General features: G+C 42.5%; 1 protein-coding gene across 1 annotated transcript in view; it reads right to left on the bottom strand.

Annotated features, from left to right (window-relative positions):
- Window positions 1–8,213: 8,213 nt before the first annotated feature.
- The window catches only part of gsg1l (gsg1-like), a 28,632-nt gene continuing 13,754 nt past the window's right edge, over window positions 8,214–23,091 (bottom strand). The window contains exons 3-5 of the mRNA XM_081386626.1: window positions 22,095–22,247; window positions 19,335–19,446; window positions 8,214–9,288 (exon numbers count right to left, since the gene is read on the bottom strand). Of these exons, the coding sequence (XP_081242752.1) occupies window positions 8,976–9,288; window positions 19,335–19,446; window positions 22,095–22,247 (578 nt within the window). The 3' untranslated portion in view covers window positions 8,214–8,975. The remainder of the gene's footprint in view (window positions 9,289–19,334; window positions 19,447–22,094; window positions 22,248–23,091) is intronic.

The following is a 23,091-nucleotide window of genomic DNA, read 5'->3' as shown; positions in this document are numbered from 1 at the left end:
CGGCCGGGGCTCTCTCCCTTTTGTAACTGGTCCCTATATGAAAATAACTTCATATCATAAATGATAGGAAACCCGGCAACAGCGATTATCAGTTTCTCCTCCATTACAGTTGTTCCCGGGCTCCATGTATCCCTTGTAATGTTAGTATTGTGTTGTCACAAACGAGCTCTATCACCCCAGTAACAAATAAGCGGCGGGGGTGGTGGGCAGTTTTCATTTTTGAGAAATAGGGACCTTGTTTGTGAAATAGTAGGCTACTCCCGTTCTGATTCTCCCCTCGACCTCAGTCTGTTCGGCATCTTGTCTATCAGCTTCCAAAGTTTGTAACTCCTCGTCTGTGTATTCTGGCTCAAAACGATATGGTTCTGGATCTTGGTTTGATACCAAATAAAAATCCTCTGACAATTCCTCAAAGTCAGCCATGATCACGAATCACGTTCGCTACTAGCTAGTAGTCACGTTGGTTTTGTTGACGGAACGGCGCTTCTCGGGTGCTGCGCTAATCACTCCGCCCAAGTAGCAGTGCTTCGCCTTTTGAGAAAATAGTTCCCAGTATTTAAACATTTAAAAAATGGCTGTGTCTCATATGACCTTGTTATTTGTACACACTGTGGCTATACAAATCACAAATGAAAATGTTGGCATTATTTTGTCACTTATTGGGATTAGTATGCTAGCTGTAGCCATTTACATCCAGTCTTTGTGCTAAGCTAGGCTAGCGGTGGGTGCGTCAAACAGACTTACAGCGCGCACGGAGATGAAAAAGGTATGTATGGACTTATCTAACTCTGGGGGATACGGTGAATAAGCTAAAGTCCCAAAAAGTCGAAGTGTTCCTTTAAACACGAATGTTCAGCACGAAGATTCAGCGTGATTTTCACATTTTCTGTTCAGACCAATGTATTAAATAGGGGAAATAGCAGAAGGGCTGAATAAAAAAGCGAATCCACTCTCTGACAGTAAGTGGCGTTTACAAAAAAGCAGAAATACCCCATTACCCCTGTTGCTCGGAGACGTGTATTTAATTCTGCTGTGGCTTCATTTGGAACTATTTTCTCTAATTGTCTCGCATTATATTGTGACTAAAATCAATGTAAGTTACTCTGTATTAACTTTTTGTTTATAGAATGGTTATATAAAGAAATATCACACCCAGCAAGATGGAAAAACAGTGTCGATGAAAGATAGGAAACACCATCAAGCCTTGTCCAGTCTAGTTAGGCTGATTTTAGATACAAGCTCCTGTACCATCTGTAGCTCTTCAGGATTAATCAATCCATTGATCTAATTGACAGAGAATTCCAGTGAGTGTGGTGTCACATAGACCACCTTTAACAAATGACAAATGGGCTGGGGTGTCATCAGTTAAAATTTAGAAGACAGAGCCAAAATTAATCTCACAACGTGAGATTTTTTTTTTTTTATGAGGGGGGTTTAATTCATGTGAATAAAGCTATCGATTGCAAGCTTCTAAAGATATAAATTAGCGTGCACTATTGCAAATGCTCCTGCACTCTCATTTTTAGAAAGGACCAATTTTCTCCACTAAATGGAGGTTTTTTATAGCATTACTTTTTTACCCTTGACATGAATCTGCACAGATTTTTGATGAACAATGAAATGCTTTTGGTACAATACCACAAGATGTCTCCTCTTCCAATTATTGTAAAATAATTAGATTTCTTTACATTTGCTGTGCCCTTGAACAGAATGCGGGATGTGAAGTTTTTCAGATAAATCAGTATTTGAGTCTTAAAGAGAACATATAACCCAGTTGCTTTTAACATCTTTTGTCATGTCATGAATGCATTTCTGTAGAATGCAGAAATATCTCTTCTTTAAAAAAAAAAAAAAAATCAGTCATGCTAAAATGCAATTTTTTAGAAACGGGTACAGCTACTAAACCTGTTGAATATTAATTAATTGTCACCACATGACATGTTTTAGAATGAAACCTGTTGTATTACACAACCATTTGTTTATTTAAGAAAGGATTATTAATTTATTGTAGAACAAAAATACAATTAATTACATAATTTATACAGCTATATTGTGAATATTCATGTTCTCATAACGTAAAGTAATCTCACGGAGCTAAGATATACATATCGCAAATCATTTTGAATGGAACATAAACAAAAGATGTCTGTTGGTTCAGTGAGGGAATCAGTTGTGAACTCAGTTCTGAATTATCCACTGACTGAGTCTGATTCAAACCAGTTTGTGACAGATGCATTTTTAAAAAAGAACCAGTTTATAATGTTTGTTCACGAATTGAAGGTTGTGGGCAGGATAATATCTGACGAAACCAACGCAATCTCATGGCAATTCCTAACTATTTAATGTTTTGCCAAATTGGTGGTTCATTTGAATATATTTGTACAATCTCCTTTGTACTTTTTTTGTATGATTTTCTTACACCCAAGTGATGGTTATGTTTAGGAGTGGAGTTAGTTTTTTTTTTTTTCTTTTTTTAGTGTGCATTGTAATCATAATTCACATGAAATCACCACCTCATAAAATTTTTTCTTGTGAGATTGAGTTAGATGAAACTGCATACAATCATGTGGAAAAAGAAAGGACACCCTTTAGAATTTTATGGTTTTACTTATCAGAACATAATCAAAATAATCTGGTCGTTGCGTTAGCAGGTCTTAAAATTAGGTTTGGTAAATACAACCTCAAAGTTAGGTAAATACAACCTCAGATGATCAAAAGAAAATTACATATCATATTACACTGTGTCATTATTTATGTAATAAAAATAAAGCTAAAATGGGAAAGCCATGGGTGACAAACTAAGTGCACCCAATGAGTCAATTGCTTGTAGAGCCACTTTTAGTAGCAATAAGTTGAAGGAATCATTTTCTGTATGACAGTTTTAGTCTCTCACATCGTTCTGGAGGAATTTAGCCTGCTCTTCTTTACAACGTTTGCTTTAGTTCATTGAGGTTTGTAGGCATCTGTTTTTGACTGGGCCGGTGAAACACCTTGATTATTTTCTTTTTCAGACGTTTTGTTGTAGATTTGCTGGTGTGCTTGGGATCATTGTCCTCCTGTTGCATGACCCAATATCGGCCAAGCTTTAGCTATTGGACAGACGGCCTCACATTTGACGTTAGAATACTTTGGTAAAAAGGGAAGTTCACGGTCCGACTCATGAATGCAAGGTGCCCAGGTCCTGTAGGTGTAAAACAAGCCAAAAATCATCAACCCTCCATCAGCGTGATGGACAGTTGATATGAGGCGTTTGTGCAGATATGCAGTGTTTGGTTTTCGCCAAATGTGGCGCTGTGTTTTATGGCCAGACATCTCCACGACAGACGGCCAGACGTCTGTCCAAAGGACATTGTTCCAGAAGTCTTGTGGGTTGTTCAGATGCAACTTTGCAAACCTAAGTTGTGCTGCCATGTTCTTTTTAGAGAGAAGAAGCTTTCTCCTGGCAACCCTTCCAAACATGCCATACTTGTCCCGTCTTTTTCTAATTGTACTGCTTTGAACTTTAACATTTAACATGTTAACTGAGGCCTGTAGAGTCTGAGGTGTAGGTCTTGGGTGTTTTCCGATTTCTATGAGCATTGCACGGTCTGACCTTGGGGTGAATTTGCTGGGCCGTTTACTCCTGGGAAGATTGGCAACTGTCTTGAATTTTTTCCACTTATCAATAATCCTCCTTACTGTAGAATGATGGGCTTCAAATTTTTTGGAAAGGGTCGTATAACCCATTCCAGATTGATGGCAGCAACAATTGCTTCTCTAAGATCATTGCTGAAGTCTTTTCTCATTGGCATTGTGTTAACATACTCCTGAATGCTCCAGACCAGCAAACTAAAAAAAAACTTCTGCTTTTATAAGGGGCTTTCGCTCCGGGTAATTCTAGGAACTAACCACCAGGGTGGTTCCCCGAGAACTAATGGTTCCCCTATAGGAACGTTTTCCTGGTTGCATTCGCAATTAGAGGAACTCTGAAGTTACGTAAGCCACTCTTGCTGTGACTTTTATTTTGAGTCCACTTTATTTTTTTATTTTGTTCATTAGTTTACGATCTCTCTAACACGTTATTAGATAGAACTGTTATACATGGAAGGTAGACAGTAATGAAAAGGTGCTGGTGTTTTTGCGTGCGTTCGCCCAATCAGCGTGTACTAACGTCACGGATAGTTCCTATAGTGCTGGTTTAGACCCTGCTCTGAAGTAGGAGCTAAATGACTTCCTCCAAAAGGAGTTCCTATAACTAAAATCGTTCCTAGTTCCTGCGATGCGAACACACCAAAATCCAGGTACTTCCGCCAATAGTTCTAGGAATTATGAAAAGGTTCCTCCGGTGTGAATGCCCCTATAGAGGTGATCACACTTGCTTATGATAATCAAAGACATTTGATTAGCAGTGCCTGACTGCTGCTCACCCTCTTAATTCCTTTATGGAAGCAGTAAGGGTGTTCTTAGTTTGTCACACATGGCTTTTCCATTTTGGCCTAGTTTTTGTTAAATAAATAATGACACGGTGTAATATGGCATGTGTTGTTGTTCATCTGAGGTTGTATTTACCTAATTTTAAGACCTGCCAAGGACCCGATGATATGTCCTGATACATAAAACCACAGAATTCAATAGGGTGTCCTTTTTTTCACATGACTGTACATGCACAGGTTTCTTGACTGACTATAGAGTTGACATTATTGTCTCAAATGTTTTTTTGTTTTTTTTTGTAATTTTAGTTGCCATTTGGAACTCTGAAAGCTCTAGCATTTTTTAATTAGCTAAAATGTTTTATATGTATGCACCCACCCCTGCTATGTCTTCACCAAACCACAGTTTATTAACAATGCCTAATAAGGTATGCATGACTGAATACAGAGAAAAAACAATCCCTTGAATTGGCATATTCCCACCTAACAGAAGTAATTAAATGTGAAGAGTGGTATATGATGTGATGATGCCCTCATAAATTATTCAGCATTGTAGATGAGTTTAAGAAACTAATGAATGTTTTGGAAAATGCCGTAAGATTCAGAGGCGGCTTTGTGTTTCAGTTCAGTTAATATCCTCCAAACTATAAAACTGGCAACGATAAAATATATGCAGGTTTTCAGATGGGCCACTCTGAAGCTGAGCTATGTGAGAGGGATACAGCCCCATGCTTTGTGACTGCTTGCATAAATCTCCTGTATCCATTAAGAAGTGGTCAGTGATGCAGTGCAAAGCACACGTCCCCACATGTCCGCCCACACTGTACCTCACCAGCCCACTAAACCAAATATATCACATGTGCAAGTGACACTGTGGAACAAATCACACCCACTTAAAGGACATTAAAAACACAGACAGGTCAAGGAAAGGTGAACCACAGCCATTTTAATGTAGTTTTTCTTTTTTCTTTTTCCTCTAAGTCATTATTGTATGTATACATGTATATTGACACAAAAGGGTTGCCGTAATTTCTGTTGCAGATACATTTCTGTAAGTCGGTTATTGTTGGAAAAAGAAAATGTAGTGAGAGAGAGATAGCAAGAGAAGAGAGAGACAAGTTTCCATTCCAAGGCCAATTCCTGTCCTACAGATGGAGTTGTTTGATTTGACCATCCATCAAGCTCTGATAAGACCTTTGATTATTCTCCGTCTGGAACATATGTCAGGATCTGAGAGACCAACTGAAATCCCATGATGATGGAGAGAACAGAGAGAACATATTCTATACACAATCCTAAAATTTGGGCTTAATCTTAATCCAACATATCCTGCTTAAGTGAATAGCTACCATATGGTTTTAAAGGCTTTAGAAGAATAGAACACATGAGTTAAATGCACCACTTGTTGATGTTTTTTACTTTTAGAAATCCTGTGGTCATTATGAAAGAATGCATAAAGTTTCTTCAAAATGTCTCCTTTTGTTTTTAAACGGCCAATGGAACAAATGTTAAGAATTTTTATTAGATTTTTTTAAGAGACATATCCCTCTCTGTAGTTGCATTACCATCCTGCAATTAGAAGATGTTAAATTTTTTCAGTCCGGTAATGATTCATGCCATGTCATGGGAAATGAATGTCATTATTGCACTGCAGCTAGTCTCTGGTTTTGTGTGCAGCATGCTGATTATTTTGCACTTATTCTCAACCTACATTTTGGCCATTGAGAGGAACATCATTTATTATAATTACATGTATTAATTACTGTTATCTGACCAACATCAGGGACAGGAAGTGAGAGAGATTCCTCTCATCTGGAAATGAGAATAAAGCTGGATCTCAGGCCAGTCATAACTTCAGGCGTAGATGTATCATGTCGACTGGTCGCCTAATGAAAATTAAACAAATTTGAAAACAGCCCAGCAGGTGCACCTCATAAACTTCTTCAGCTGCATTTCATTACCTTCCATGACTAAACATTATGTAAATGGCAAATATATGCTCTGAAAAAACAATCGCTGTCTGTCGTCTTGTATGTGGATAAAAGGAAGGCAATTTTAGACCGCTTGGATTCATTCTCGTAGTACAAATGAGTTTCTTTGTTTTGCGCATAATTTGCAGAACTGAAAGTTATAATACTGTAAGCAATGCCATGAGGCGCGAGACACACTGCTGATGCACTTTAATTAGTGATGGATTCTCCTTGATTTATCACCCAACCGTGATGAATTTCTTCTCCCCCTCTGAGCTATCTCTTACCCCAAATGCCAGCTCATTGTGTTTCATCTCCAGGGCTGAAATTGAGCTTGTACTGTATGACCCTTCCTGTAAGACATAATGAAAGTGGCTTTGTATTGTGTGCTTTGTAAAACTGAATGTGAAAGGAGGCTCTTCCATCACTGATCCATCCCCTGTCAATGGCAGAGCAATGTTAATTCAAATGACTCTGTGGTCTGCCCTCAATCCCTTGTGCCATATGGAGATAGACATAATTGCTTTTCACTTAAGGTGCTGATAATCATTGTCCAATAGTTCAAGGGTCCACCACAGGTCAGCGGTCTAGTTAAGGGGCAATGTTATGTAAAATCTGTAAAAGCGGATCTGAGACATCACACTGTACTTGGGGCAGATTGCAGGTGGGCAATCCTTGAGGAAACAAAGGATGATGGATGAGGAATGAATACGAGGATGAATGGATGTTAGCTGATTTTGCCAGATGTTTGTCACTATCTATGTAGCACATCTTCAGTGGCCCAGCTTGGAAAAGCACACTAGATTCTTCCCTGTAGATTTCACCCTCTAGAGAAAGCACTTCATTGATGTACTTGTGAGCACCATTGACCAGCAGAGCGTTACTTGTGTCTTAAATATATATTGATTATAGAGAGCATGCACTAAGTGCTCTTAAGGTCTTTATTTAGTAGGGCAGCAAAAGAGGAAATCTATAAGAGATTGTAATAGAAATCACAGCAGAAGCTATGACTCCATAAGTTAGTACTGTACTGTTACTAATACAGACTCACAGTTTGACTGCACATTGGCACAATATGTTGCACCATCTGTAAAGACTTCGGAAGTAATGAACTAAATTTCACGTAGAATGCTGATGAAGCACATTCTTTATGTATACAGGAGTGTAGTAGGTTATGTGTGTAATTTCTGCACCACAAACTTCGAACATAACTGCAAAAATAATTACTGTTTTCAGAAAGTTTTCATTATATTTTATATAGTTTTCGTTATTTATATATATATATATATGAGTTCAGATGCAAAAGCCTCTAAGTGCCATCTGAAATTTTCTTTTTTTATCAAGCTCGTATATTTAAGTTCAGTAATTTCACTTAAATGACAATTAATAGGTAATTTTCATTGCCATTTAAGTGAAATTACTTAAATATAACTTAAATATACGGGCTTGATAAAAATGATCATTCTAGAAGAAAATTTTAGATGGCACTTAGAGGCTTGCATCTGAACTCTTCATATATATATATATATATATATATATATACACACTGTATATATATATGTATATATATACTGTATATGTATGTATGTATATATGTGTATGTGTATGTATATATATATATGTGTGTGTGTGAAGGAATGCATATATATATATATATGTGTATATGAAGGAATAAATGCTTTTTGCATGCTTTTTCAATAATACTCAAATAAAAATCATGAATTTTGGCCAAATTATTCAATTTAGAGGTTTCTAAAGAATAAAAAAAAACTACTGTACATGGCTTTCTATCTTCCAAAAGCAAACCCAAAAAACTCAACAAGATGACAATTTTGTACCTCTTTTATCAAATGAAAAAGACAGGATTATAGTGCATACATTGATAAATATTTAGTACATTCATTAACAGATAGAATTCCATTCATTGTATGTACATTAATAAGAATATTGCCACCAAAAAAAAAAAAAAAAAAATTGGGGGCAGGGATTACAATCTTGTCATTGACTGCTGCTAATCAACCCAGTAATGCACGACAAAAGACAAAAATCCAAGTGGCAGTAACCTTTTATCCCTAGTGGATGTTGCAACTGAAATGGGCTGTGCTTCTCCTGTGTTCAGCTGCAGTTGTATTGAAGGCAGGATTTAAACGGTACTCTACTCTGCTGTTTGTAACATGAAGGCAATTTCAAGCAGATCTCACCAAGAGAGGAGGGCATTTCACATACTGTGTAAGACCGGTAAATACTCAGGAGCTTGTCTAGCTGTCAGGGCGAGGGACCGACAGATGCTACGGTACGGTTTTAGCAGCGTGCACTGCTCAGTCTTCATGGCAATGTAAGTCGTTTTGTTTTCCCACCTGCCCGTCCATAATTCAGCTATCTGTTAGCGGGTAAAAAAATCTCCCATTTCCACATGATTTTATTTACAATCACCAGTTTATCTTCACTAAGGCTCAGCTTAATACCTGCATGCCTCGTACAATACTGTTATTTATGTCCATTTTCAACCCCAAAATCCCTCGCCTCCCAGTTAATCAGTATTCTGAGATATCCGGTCAGAGCAAGGCCACCTGTGCAGTACCGGATACATGTCCTCTCAGCACTGCTCTTCTCCCAGGGACTCTGTGTTGTCGCCCTGGTCCACCGAAGCCGGCGGGGAGCGCATTTTCCCACGACTGCTCCCGTGGCTGCTTCCGTGGCTTGGGTAAACATCTATAGAGCTGGAGATGGACTGGACGGACGTATCACGGAAGTAATGGAAGGCCTCCGGGTCCAGGAAGGTTTGCTCCTCTCGCAGGCCTTGTTCAAAGAGCTTCCGTTTGTGCCGGAACTCAATCACCGTCTTTGTGTAGGAGTTGAGGGTGGTCACGGAGGCTGCCATGCAACAGGTGAACGAGCCCCAGGCCATACTGTGAAACATACATGTATAAAAAAGATAATGAGATTTATTTGCATTTATTTTAGAGCATCGTCAAACAGGATGGATGGATGGATGACATTTGTTGAATGTGGCATTTTGTATTTATGGACTAACAAAGATGCTTGTTGACATTTAAAGTTAGAAAAAACAGTCCCAGATACATTTTGAGCTGTCCAGTCAATTATACATTATATCAGTTTGGTGGAATTGAAATGAAGCCCACAGCAAGTGGCATGCAGCACAACAGCACACTCTAAATCAGGTGCTGTGATGGGGATTTTGATTAATCTCAGTGACTCAATTCACAGATTCATTCAGTGACTCTTTCTGTAGGTTACGTCGTTACGCCAGTAGGTGGCGACAAGTAAGCACACTTATGCTATGAACTAATCATTGAATCATACACTCAAACCCTTCGATTATGACAGAAACTTTCTTTGTGTCTACAAATCTGCTAAGAGATTCCAGAAAATGCATCTATTTTGAATGTCACTGAAAAGTCATTCATCTATTTTGTACTGTACTGGTATTTTTTATCAAGCTATATACAAGTCCCAGTTCATTCATGAATGAGATTCAGACTCAAAACACCCACTCAATTGGGAACAAACAAGGACTATTACATATCAAGCATCATATTATTTTTTTTACTTTTTTTTCTGAAAAGCTTTTTTCAGTGAGCATTTTTTTATATCTTTATCTACGTTTGGAAGTTTTATCTTTATTTTTGTTCACCTGCAGTAAAAATGAAAAATAAAGTTGGATTCCCCAAATATTGTCTGCAATTTATAGACTGCAAATTACCTTTGGTTTTCAATCAGAAACCATGAGAGTGCAGTATTTGAGCTGGGGAAATTAAACCATGAAGCGTACTCGGTTACTAACGTAACCTCGGTTCTCTCTAGAAGAGGGAACGAGTACTGCGTTCGTAGAACGCTGCGGGAAAAGTCTCTTTTCACGAAATACTGAAGCAAAATTATCCTTAATTTTCATATTTGTAAAACGCATTGCAGCAGTGCACAGCCATGGCGAGACGGCTCGCTCACTCATTGGCTGTTCTGCGGCAACTGCATGAGCCTATCGAGCGAGGGCTGATGCAATATCAGACCAATGAGAGCGCTTCGCGCGCTCCTCGTCACATCCCGCCGAAACGGGTGTGGCCATCCCCTATAAAAGGAGCTCGAGTAGGCTGATTTAACTGGTTTTCATCGCCGAAGCGAACCAGAGCGAACCGCGCGCACGGCAGGGAACGCAGTACTCGTTCCCTCTTCTAGAGAGAACCGAGGTTACGTTAGTAACCGAGTACGTTCTCTTACGAGAGTTCTCTCGTACTGCGTTCGTAGAACGCTGCGGGAACCACTTGTAAGACGCCGTGCGTGCTGGGATGAGAAAACACCGACCACTGGAAGCTAGTCCAGGTATACAGTGCATAATCACCCGGTAGACTTCGGAGAGTCTGGAGGGGGGGGGGGGGGACAACCACCCTCAGATAGCTGCGTCCTAAGACGCGATATAACATCACATAGGCAGGGGGAGGCCTGGCTAATGTGGGAAATGTGGGTCTTACGCAAATTTTTGCCCAGATATATGCGCCCTTAGGCGCGAAACAGCGCCACATAGGCAGGGGAAAAACCTGGCTGATGTGGGAGATGTGGGTCTTACGTAATTTCGCCCAATGGATGCGCCCTTAAGCGCGATACAACGTCACATAGGCAGGGAGAGCCTGGCTAATGTGGGAAATGTGGGACTTACACACTTTCGCTCAAATAGGTGCGTTCTAGACGCGATATAACATCACATAGGCAGGAGGGAGCCTGGCTAATGTGGGAAAACATGGGTCTTACACAATTCTGCCCAGAGAACTTCGGCGGCGCTGTGCGTCTGCGATATCAGTGCCGTGTTTAGACAGCTGACTCGAATACGCCGAAAACACTTGGCTTGCAAGTGCGGTGAAGTATTCGGTGGCGTTGTGCGCCTGCGAAATCAGTGTCGTGGTAGACAGCTGATACGGCTAAACCGAAAACAACCTGGCCTGCAAGGCGGGAACTTCTAGGTTGTAGAACCTTATGAATGTAGACGGCGAGGCCCAGCCCGCCGCCGTACATATTTCCTGTAAGGAAATCCCGCTAGACCAGGCCCACGATGAGGCAACGCCTCTCGTGGAATGCGCTCTAATGCCCAACGGGCACTGAAGGCCCTTGGTAGTATAAGCCATTGTTATGGCGTCAACCACCCATCTGGACAGGCTCTGTTTCGAAACAGCCGTTCCCTTGGAACGTCCACTGAACGAGACAAAGAGCTGCTCCGTCTGTCTGAAGGCAGCGGAGCGGGACACATAAGCTCTTAACGCCCTAACGGGGCAAAGACAGCTCGAGTCCCCTTCCTCGTTTGACCCCGGCAGGGCAGACAGGGAAATAACCTGAGCCCTAAACGGAGTGTTGAGGGATTTCGGCACGTAGCCGTGCTTAGGTTTGAGTATGACTTTGGAGTCATTGGGCCCAAACTCCAAGCACGTTGGACTCACAGAGAGCGCGTGCAGATCGCCTATGCGCTTCACCGAAGCGAGGGCCATCAAAAACACCGTTTTGAAAGACAGATGTTTGAGGCTAACAGATTGGATAGGCTCAAAGGGGGGGCCTTTCATGGCTGCCAAGACCGTAGAAAGGTCCCACACCGGGACTGAGGGAGGTCTGGGGGGATTCAGCCTCCTAGCTCCCCTGAGGAAGCGGATGACTAAATCGTTCCTACCCAGTGACTGGCCTGGCGTTGCTGTCGAGCACGCTGCGATAGCCGCCACATAGACTTTGAGCGTGGAAGGGGATCTGCCCTTATCCAACAGCTCTTGTAGGAAGGAGAGAACCTCCGTCACCTCACAATCGAGGGGTGACAGGCCCCGAGCTGTACACCAGCTGGAGAAAACCGACCACTTCGAGGCATAAAGCCGCCTGGTGGAAGGCGCTCTAGCCTGAGTGATGGTGTTCAGCACTCCATCCGTGAGGCTAACGGGTAACCGTTGAACGTCCACGCATGAAGGGACCACAGCTCTGGGTGTGGGTGCCAAATCGAGCCCCTGGCCTGCGAGAGGAGATCTCTCCTCAATGGCACTGGCCATGGAGCGGAGTCTGCTAACTGCATCAGGACTGGAAACCAGGCTTGGTTGTCCCAGAACGGTGCTATAAGCAGTACTGGGCATTTCACTTCCCTGACTCGCTCCAGCACCTGAGGTAGGAGGGAGACTGGGGGAAACGCGTATAGCGGGCAGTGCGGCCACTTGTGGGACAGCGCGCTGTCGTTCTTTGAAAAGAACACGGGGCAATGAGCGTTTTCTGGGGACGCGAATAGGTCCACCTCCGCTCTGCCGAATCTCTGCCACAACAGCCGGACTGTTTGTGGGTGTAGAGACCATTCGCCCGTGGGAACATTGTTCCTGGACAGCCTGTCTGGACCCAGGTTGAGTGTCCCGGGCACATGCACCGCTCTCAGCGAGCTCAGGTTGCGCTGAGCCCATATTAGGAGGCGCTCGGCCAGCCTGTAAAGGGAACTGGAACCGAGGCCGCCTTGGCGATTTATGTAGGACACCACGGCCGTGTTGTCCGAGCGGACTACGACGTGTTGGTCCTTGATGTGGGGACAAAAGCGCGTCAGCGCGTTGTGAACTGCTAGCATTTCCAGGCAGTTGATATGATGGAGCTTTTCTCGTTCTGACCAGAGGCCAAAGAACGGCCTGCCCTCGAGCAGCGCTCCCCATCCCGAGGTGGATGCGTCCGTAGACACCACTTTCACTCTCGAGGAAGTCCCCAGGCTTACACCTGAACGGTACCAATCGCCCGCCGCCCATGGTCTCAGGGCTGCTGCGCAGTCTTGATCGACTTTGAGGCGTAATCGGCTGAGTGCCCACGCTCCGCGTGGCACTCGCGCTTTCAACCAGAACTGCAGAGGGCGCATGCGAAGCAGGCCCAGCTGGAGAACTGATGATGCTGAGGCCATGAGGCCCAGCATCCTCTGAAAACGTTTGAGCGGGATAATCGCACCGCAGCGGAAGGACCTCGCTGCGTGCTGTATGCGCAGCGCGCGCTGTTGCGACAGCCGCGCCGTCATAGAACGAGAGTCCAGAACGATGCCCAGAAACGAAATAGTTTGGCTGGGGTTCAAGGAGCTCTTCGTCCAATTGATCGTGATACCAAGATTCTCGAGGTGATCGAGTAACATGGTTCTGTGCTCCACGAGCTGAGATCGTGATTGAGCTATGATCAGCCAGTCGTCCAAATAGTTCAGCACTCGCATGCCCCTGAGTCTGAGGGGGGCGAGCGCTGCGTCCATGCACTTCGTAAATGTACGGGGTGCCAGGGACAAGCCGAATGGCAGGACTGTATACTGGTATGCCCGACCCTCGAAGGCGAATCTCAAGAATCGCCTGTGGCGTGACGCTATCTGTATTTGGAAATACGCGTCCTTTAGATCTATCGACATAAACCAGTCTTCTCGGCGAATGTGCGCGAGGATTTTGCTGGTTGTGAGCATTTTGAAACTGCGTTTCACTAAAGCTCTGTTTAGTCGTCTTAGATCTAGTATGGGTCTGATACCACCGTCCTTTTTGGGGACTAGGAAGTATCTGCTGTATAGCCCCCCTTCGCTTTGAGCTTGGGATACATGTTGTATCGCCCCTTTGCTCAACAGTTTTGATATTTCGGCGCGAAGCAGGTGTGCTACTTCTGAATTCACCGTAGTTTCGACGCGCGCTGTGAAGCGTGGAGGGCGCCGACAAAACTGTAGCGAGAAGCCTCTCTTTATAATGTCTAGCACCCAGTCCGAAACCCCTGGAAGCGCGGCCCATGCGTCTGCATGGCCGGCTAGGGGTTGGATGCGAAGCGCGCTCTGTTCGCTGTGCGACGGCGGCGCTTCGGGGCGCGCTAGCATAGGCGTTACGCCTGTGACATTTGAGGCGGGGAGCGCGCATAATACAGCGGGCAACACGCTCATCCTCGACCCCGCTACAGTGTTTATCTGAACGAGGGAGGTCTGAGAAGGTCTCATGGGACTCATGCAGCCTACAAGTGAACGTGGGCGGGGACCGGGCACGTTTACTGCTTTGGCCGCGCTGTCTGCTTGAACAGAGCGGGTGCTCACAGGTCCCGTTTTTACAGGGAGCCTGTGGCTTGCCAGACATAGCGTTTGTGGGCACTGGGAAGTGGGCACTTTGACTATGTTTGTGGCGCGATCGAACTGCGTCGATCTTATGAGTACGGGCCCTGTGTGCAGGGCTGTGCTTGTGTGTAGGGATGGGCACAGGGAAGTGGGCATCAACACTACATTTATAGCACCATCGGCCTTGGCCGGGACACCAGAAAATACACTCTTTTCGGGATTTATCTGGGTAGCCGTAAAAACGGCTTTTGTGTGCAGGCAAGCGGGCAGCTGTGCGGGCTTGTGCTCTGCTGAGAACGCTGAAGCAGTCGCAATTCCTGGGACTGAGACAGCGGTGCGCTTTGGTGAGGGCCCGGTCGCAACGGGGCTTACACACCTGCGCTTTCCTAGGCGTGCTAGGACTTCTTTGGGGCTTCCGGCTTCAACACAACCCTTGGTCGCGGCCCGCGGTGAGTGGGGCGGCGGCTGGTAGAGCGAGAGCGAGGGCGTGAGCTGCGCTGCTGTCGCTGAGAGGGGGCGGCCGGAGGCTGAGGCTGTGAGCTCCGAGGGGCCTGTTTCTCACGGCCCGCTGCGGAACTGGAGCGCTTCGGCAGGAAGTGCTTGAATGCCTGTGACGCTTTCTGGGCTTCGGAAAATCTCTCCACGAACTCGGAGAGAGAAGATCCAAAGAGGCCAGCGGAGGATAGCGGGGCGTCGAGGAACGCGTTGCGCTCTGCATCAGCCATCTCCGTGAGCGTCAGCCACAAATGCCTCTCGGCTACGGTAGCGGAAGCCATACAGCGTCCCATGGCTTGTGCTGCAGCCTTGGTAGCGCGGAGGGAAAGATCCGACGCGCTTCTCAGGTCCGTGATGCAGATAGCTTCAGGTCCTATCTCGTCCAGTTTGCGGAGGAGATCGCCTTGGAACACCTGAAGCGTGGCCATGGTGTGCAGGGCCGATGCCGCCTGCCCAGCGGCGGAGAAGATCCGCGCGAGCAGCGACGACGTCATGCGGCAGGCTTTCGACGGCAGCACTGGCTTAGTCCGCCGTCCAGCAGAGGGCGGGCAAAGGTGGGCTGCTATCGCCTGTTCCACCGGCGGCAGAGTGAGGTAGCCTCGATCCTGAGCATTATCCAGGGAGGAAAATGCTGGGGATACAGACGAACGTGTTCGTGCAGAAAAGGGAGCGTTCCAGGCCTTCGCCACTTCTTCATGAAGCTCAGGAAGAAACGGAGCGGGCTTAGACACAGGAGAAGAACGCTCACCAGGGAGGAAGCTACCATCAAGCCGGGTGCGCGAGGGGAGTTCCGGTGCAGACCACTCGAGGCCGAGGCTCGCCGCGGCCAACGCGAGTACTCGCATGAGCTCCCTCTCGATGCTAGCTCTAGCCGACGGCTTTCGGGCAGGAGGCGTGAGATCCGCAGAGCTCGCCCAGTCTTCACTGCCTGAAGCTAGCAGAGAGCAGGAATCCTTTTCGACCGACTCGACTTCAGAAACAACTTCCTCAGATGAAGCGGCGGCAGACTGCGGGCGCTGAGCATCAGGAAGTGCTTCGGGGGAAGCCGGTGAAGCTGGCGGGCGAGCCGGCGAGCTTTGTCGGGAAGAGGTGGGTTCCGGGGCCCGCTGCGAGCGGCGCTTCTTACGGCGCGGCAACGCGGCGGGGGGCGCAGGCTCGGAGAACTGTGCCAGGCGAGTCCGCAGAGTCGCCATCGGCAAAAGCTCGCAGTGAGGGCAGCCGCCGTCAGCGAGCGCGAGCGCTGCGTGTTCTTTGCCCAGACAGAAGACGCAAATAACATGGCGGTCTCCCTCGATGAGCGGGGCTCGGCACGAGCCACAGGATGGCATCTTGAAAAAGACGCGGCTCTTTTAGGGGTGAGTGTTCGGGAACACTGCACACACACATACACAAAACAGAGCAGATAAAGGATATGAAGCGCCGGAAAGCGCAGCAGGTACGGCAGTAGAAGGCGGCGAGGCCAGCGGCTTCGAGGGCTCGTCCCGCTGAAAAGCTTGCCTCGACGACGCTTGCTTCTCCGTGATCCAGCGATGCGTGAGCTTCGCTGAAGAGATGAAAATCAGTTGAATCAGCCTACTCGAGCTCCTTTTATAGGGGATGGCCACACCCGTTTCGGCGGGATGTGACGAGGAGCGCGCGAAGCGCTCTCATTGGTCTGATATTGCATCAGCCCTCGCTCGATAGGCTCATGCAGTTGCCGCAGAACAGCCAATGAGTGAGCGAGCCGTCTCGCCATGGCTGTGCACTGCTGCAATGCGTTTTACAAATATGAAAATTAAGGATAATTTTGCTTCAGTATTTCGTGAAAAGAGACTTTTCCCGCAGCGTTCTACGAACGCAGTACGAGAGAACTCTCGTAAGAGAACTGAAGGGTTTAAAAAAGCTCAAGTTTCAATTACTCTTTGATTTTCAGATTCTTTCCATTCTGTAAGGTAGTAAAGGTACAGAAATAGAGGAGGAAAAACAAGAAATTGGCCAGATGGCAGAGGACAAACGAAGCAATTTTAGCCTGGAATAATGGATGCCAGGCAAGCATCTGTGGTAATTCAGTCAATGTAAATACCACTTTCATGCCTGTCAGAACCCCAATGCGTGTCTCTTATTTCCAAGTGCCAAAATAACACACATTTGTTGGGAGATCCAATAGAGCCATTCCCTCTCGGGTCTAAATGGTCCCAAAAAATTTAATGACAGAAACTCACTCCAAAAATTCAGTGTAGAGCTGACACGCACAAAAAAAAGTTCACATTTAACACTTTTTACATTCTTATAAAGGCTGTAAAAGAACTTCTAACCTAACCTTATATTTAATGTGACTGGATTTTTACCAAAATGACACAACATGGTTGTGTTTTCTATTTATCAAATAATGTATCACAGTTTCCACAAAAATATTAAGCAGCACAACTGTTTTCAACATTAATAAAAATAAATGATTTGTGAACACTGGAGGTTCTGGAGGATCATGTGACACTGAAGACTGGAGTAATGATGCTGAAAATTCAGCTTTACCATCACAGGAATAAATATTTTAAAATATATTAAAATAGAAAAGTTATAAATTCTAAGAATATTTCATAATATAACTGTTTACTATATTTGTGACCAAATAAATGTAGCCTTGGTGAGCAAAAGAGACTTTTTTCAAAAACATTAAAAATAGTAAATCTTAAAATTTCTAATATGCTCTAATACAATGTTTCACTCATTTTGGTCCGTTTGTCATATATGTGTTAACGTGGCCTCAGAATATTAAGAGAAACTGAGGAAACCATTTTGAAGGTTACGTTTTTTTTTAAATTCTACGTTTCCGTTCAGTTAGAAAAAGAGCATTTACTGAATATTGGAGAAAGTGAACCTAAAATGAGAAGGGTCCGCAAGAGCCAGATTAATTTGTTGCAGAATGAGACCAGACACCAGCACATCTGTGACTTTTGAGGACACCTCGCCTCTTTGCCTTGGTGAATTATACAACACAGGATGGAAGCAAAATCACAGTGTACTGGGATGGGATGTAGAGCTATTCTGCTGTAGAGAAATCCATTTAATTATTGATCAGGAACTACTAAGGGTGAAAATACAAAGAGTTTGATTTGGTCACAAATCGAATATCGCCACTTCTCCCATGAACTTGAGCAAGGTTGAATGTAAAGTGAATTTGCAAGGAAAAACAACATCCGCATTTAAAGCTATCATGTGACTTCAAAAGGCTCAAAATATGGCACAGAAGCCATATGGGGTATGGACTACTTTTACAATACATTTATGATGCTATTTGTCATTTTTGAGCTTGAAAACACCAGTCCTCATTCAGTTGCGACTATATTCACCTAAAAAAACAACAACTTTTGCATTCCAAAGAAATAAGTCAGTCATGCAGGTTTTAAATGACGTGTGTGAGGAAGGAGGAGAATTGTCATTTGAGTAAACTGCCTCTTTAAATAATATTTTAAAATGACTTTAAAATCAATTCCATATAGTCAATAAGAACACGAAGTAATTCGCAACTTTGGGGGTGGAAAGATTCCTAAATGTTTTGAAAGAAGTCTCTCCTCACCAAGGCTGCATTTATTTGATCAAAAATACAGTAAAAAAAAAAAAAAAAAAATTAAAATAACTTCTATTTGAAAATATTTTAAAATGTAATTGATTCCTGTGATGCTGACTGAATTTTCAGCATCATTACTCCACTCTTCAGTGTCACATGACCCTTCAGAAATCATTCTAATATGCTGATTTGCTGCTCAAGAAACATTTATTATTATTATCAATGTTGAAAATAGTTGTGCTGCTTATTATTTTGGTAACACTTTACCAAATGGGTGCATTAATTCATGCTTTTCTAATGCACAGATAGTTAATGTATGATTAATGAAGAACTAAACTATTAATTTATGATCACCGCATCAGCAACTAATAAAGAGTCTGAATCTGAATAATAGTTTGTTATATATGAATTCCTATTAATCAGATGTCAACATGTATTAATTCTTTATCAACATATAGTATTAATTAATAGTGTAAATGAACGAGTTAATAACTGCAATGGGTCAAAGCCATGTATTTCAACTTCCAGTTGTCTGCTTTAGCTAACTCATGACTATCTGTGTATTAGTTAAGCATGTGTTAATCCATATTAGTGCACCTGTATTGTAAAGTGTTACCAATATTTGTGTGGAAACTGTTTGAGGATTTTTTGAATAGACATTTTTTTTATTATTCATTTTTGAAACAATTTGAAAGTCTACTCTTGATTGCCACTTTTGTCCACTTTGTCCTTCCTGGACAAACCAAATGTTTCTGACCTTTGAACTATAGTGTATGTGATCAACACATTCACTGCTTGTCATCCATCATGTTTTGGCTGATGTGACTGGAAGTATAGGAAGTGCTTACCAGAAGGACCAGCCGTAGTCCCATGTGTGAGGCCTCCAGTCTTCTGGTCCCAAACTGACTGTTATCTGGAAAACTTGTGTGTACATCATGTGAGCCACCATCCCTAGGAGACCTGTTGAGGAATCAACAAATGCAGTTGGTGATTTCTCATACTGTCATTGGATAGAAATAAATTTGTCATTAATTATTCACCCCATGTCGTTTCAAACCTGCATGACATGAACTCTTGAGTCATTAATCAGTTCCGACTCTTGGCTCAATGATCCAGTATGGAAAATAACTTCTTTTTTTTATCGCCTTTTGTGTTTCACAAAAAAAAAAAAGAATTTGGAATGAGGATGAGTAAATTAGGACCAGTTTATGGACGTATTTGTATATTTATGGAACTGTTTCCCAACCTTTTTTTCGCCACGGAACAGTTTTGATAAGTAAAAAATCCCACGGCACACCACTAAGCACTAAAATAACAATAAGGTCAAACATCTAGTTATATGATGTTGTTGGTGATGATAAAACAACAAATTTACATAACATCACTGGTGGTCGGAAACCTTTTTTTTTTTAAATAATTCAACTGTGTCATTAAAGTTGGTATTATGGCTTTATATATGGTCAGACATGTCCAAGTATCATTATAATATTAACATTTAATGAAAAGCAAGCTCAGATGGAGCTACAAGGTTTTTGACCAGCGAATGATATGTCTTGTGTCCATCACTGGAACAGCCAGATCTAAGGCAGTAAGTGCATCGCATTATGATCAACTTACAGTTTATAACTCCAAACAGCATGCAGCAATTCATTCACGAAAGAGGCGGGTGGAGTTATTAGGGTTGACCGACAGTTTGAGGATCCAATGAAGTTATAAGGTTTAAACACAAGATCTTTTTAATGCTTTTCATTGGTTAAATATTTGTAAAACCCACATACAGGCATCAAGGGTGACCAGTAGTATTGATTTTTAAAGATAAAATAATATTTAGAGAGAGAGAGATACGATGTTTCCGTCTGACAGCGACAATATATGAAGAGTTCAGATGCAAAAGCCTCTAAGTGCCATCTGAAATTTTCTTCTAGAATGATCATTTTTATAAATCTTGTATATTTAAGGTCAGTAATTTCACTTAAATGACAATTAATAGGTTATTTGCATTGCCATTTAAGTGAAATTATTGAACTTAAATATACAAGATTTATAAAAATGATCATTCTAGAAGAAAATTTCAGACGGCACTTAGAGGCTTTTGCATCTGAACTCTTCATATACTTATTTGTATCATTTTATTTAATATTTATTTATTTATTGGCATTTGATCATTTTCCACATCACGCCTGACAACCTGTAGTGGCACACTACAGTGGTTGGGAAACACTGGTCTTCACAATTTGCATTTGCATTGGATATAAACACACTTTCAGTACAGATTTAAAATTCTCTCTGACAAACAAATACTATTAACTTTTGATCCCTTGGATCACAGACAAAATCCCTGTACATGTGCAGGTAGGTAGAACATGTTCCCTATTAAATACAGGATCAGTGAAGGGTGTCCAGTGTACTATCTAGTGCCAAGCGCACAAAGCCACCGAGGGATGAATAAGGTGGAATTGTTATGAAACTGTGTAACTGCAAATCCTCACTTGCATTACATTTGTTTTTGCATTGCATTTGTTTTTGTTTGTCTTGTTACTTGTTAGTTTACTGTGATTTCCTCTAAATATGTTTTGTTCAACTGGTTTTGCCTGAAGACCCAGATAATCAGATGATGACCCCAAACAGCAACAAACTTGTCTTTTAAATCAAACTGTGAGATGAATTTGTGCCAAAAAAAAAAAAAAAACTAGTTTGATTAGACGGACAACCTGTGATGTCAACAACTGAAGATATGGGAATAGATATTTTGTTGTTCCTTTGAAAAGTTAAACGCCTATTTTTATTTTATCCAAACCCATGTTTAACCGCTGGGTTGATGGGTAATTCTCTGGGGAGATGTAATCTGGGGAGAACTCATTCCGAAATCAAGTGTGAAATTATTAGTTAACAGATTTCACTGATTCTTGATAAAACAAGCTATTAAATATAAAATATTTACAGGGTTTGGGGGTTGGTAAGTTTTTATGTTTTTGAAAGAACCAAGGCTGCATTTGATTGATTGAATTTATTTATTTGATGGTAAAGCTTAATTTTCAGCATCATTACTCCAGTCTTCAGTGTCACATGATCCTTCAAAATCATAATATGCTGATTTGGTGCTCTTATTATCAATGTTGAAAATGGTTGTGCTGCTTAATATTCCTAAAAATAAAGGCATTTATTTGATCTTTACTTTTAATTTTTATCAATTTAATGTGTCCTTGCTGAATAGAAGTTTTTTTTCTTTTAAGAAATCTTATTGACCCCAAACTCTTAAACGGTAAAGGATAACTGGAAATGTAAATTTGTTTTTTAACTATAGTCGGGTAAAATTGTAGTCAAATGTTTTGTCTAATGTTACAAAAAACAGTATGTTGTCATTTAAAAGTTCTGTCAGCGCTGTTTCAAAGTCACTATACTTGAAAATTACAGATTTTGAATGACTAAACTTCAGCAGGGACTAACCAAAAAAAGCCCAACATTTTCTATTATCCCCATCATTTGTGACTGTGGTGAGACCAAACAGGAAAACAAGGCCGTGTGTCTTTGTATAGATGATAAATGTAATGAAGTAATGCGCAATTAGTTTCTCTAAGTGTGAGTTGGGGACAAGGGTGCAGGCCTACCTGACAGCACGGTGAAGACTGCAGCGAAGGCGTTCAGTTTGAGTCCATCGATCACATTACTGGAGTGAAAAAGCTCCAGGCACATCAGACTGAAGCCAACGACCAGCAGCATGATGTATAGCACCTCAGACACAACTGACAGCCAAAGGACACCTGCAATACACACACACACACACTGGTGAGCAAAGCGCTGTGCTGTTGCCCCATTCTCTCTGTCATTATTCACACGGTCAGATTCAAGTGGAAATTTAACAACTCGCCCTCTGCATATAAAATGGACATGCATTGAGTACATTTCTGTTCAATTTGCAAAGTGCAGATAGGTGTTTCGAGTTCACTAAGTAAAAAGCGTATTATATGAGCATTATCTACAGTATAATATCTATATGAGCATTATCTATAATAACTGCTCCATGAAAGAACACATTACAAATATACAGTAGTTTAAACCTGACAATAGTTTCAGGGTTTTGAAAAATAAAATAAAAAAATTATACAATATGACTTAAAATGAATAAATATCGCAAGTTATAAAGTCAGAATTGTGAGATATAAACTCGCAATTGCGAGAAAAATGTTAGAATTGCGAGTTATAATCTTTTTTTCTCGCAAGATATGAAGTCGCAATTCTGACTTTATAACTCGCAATTGCGACTTTATATCACATAACTATAATGATCATCTGACTCATAATCATAACGATCCTCTGACTCTAGCCTTCTCGTTGTCCCTCGGCATCACCTACTGTAGCTTCAATGGGGGCTAGCTCATTCAGTGTTGTTGCACCCAAACTATGGAACTCTCTCCCCCGATCACTTTGTTGTGTTAATACTATTTCTGAATTTAAAACTATGCTCAAAACTCACTTATTTTCTGAATGTTACCATTCTTAAGTTGTATTACATTTCGTTGTGTCTGATTGTATTCTGCTGTATGCTACCCCATCTACATAATTCTCCTTTACTGTACTTTTACTCTCATCTACCTACTGTTGTTT

Source organism: Scardinius erythrophthalmus (genome assembly GCF_964197995.2).
Source record: "Scardinius erythrophthalmus genome assembly, chromosome: 1".
Classification (NCBI taxonomy): Eukaryota; Metazoa; Chordata; class Actinopteri; order Cypriniformes; family Leuciscidae; genus Scardinius; species Scardinius erythrophthalmus.
The sequence above is the reverse complement of the archived record's forward strand: the minus strand, read 5'-3'. Positions and strand labels throughout refer to the sequence as shown.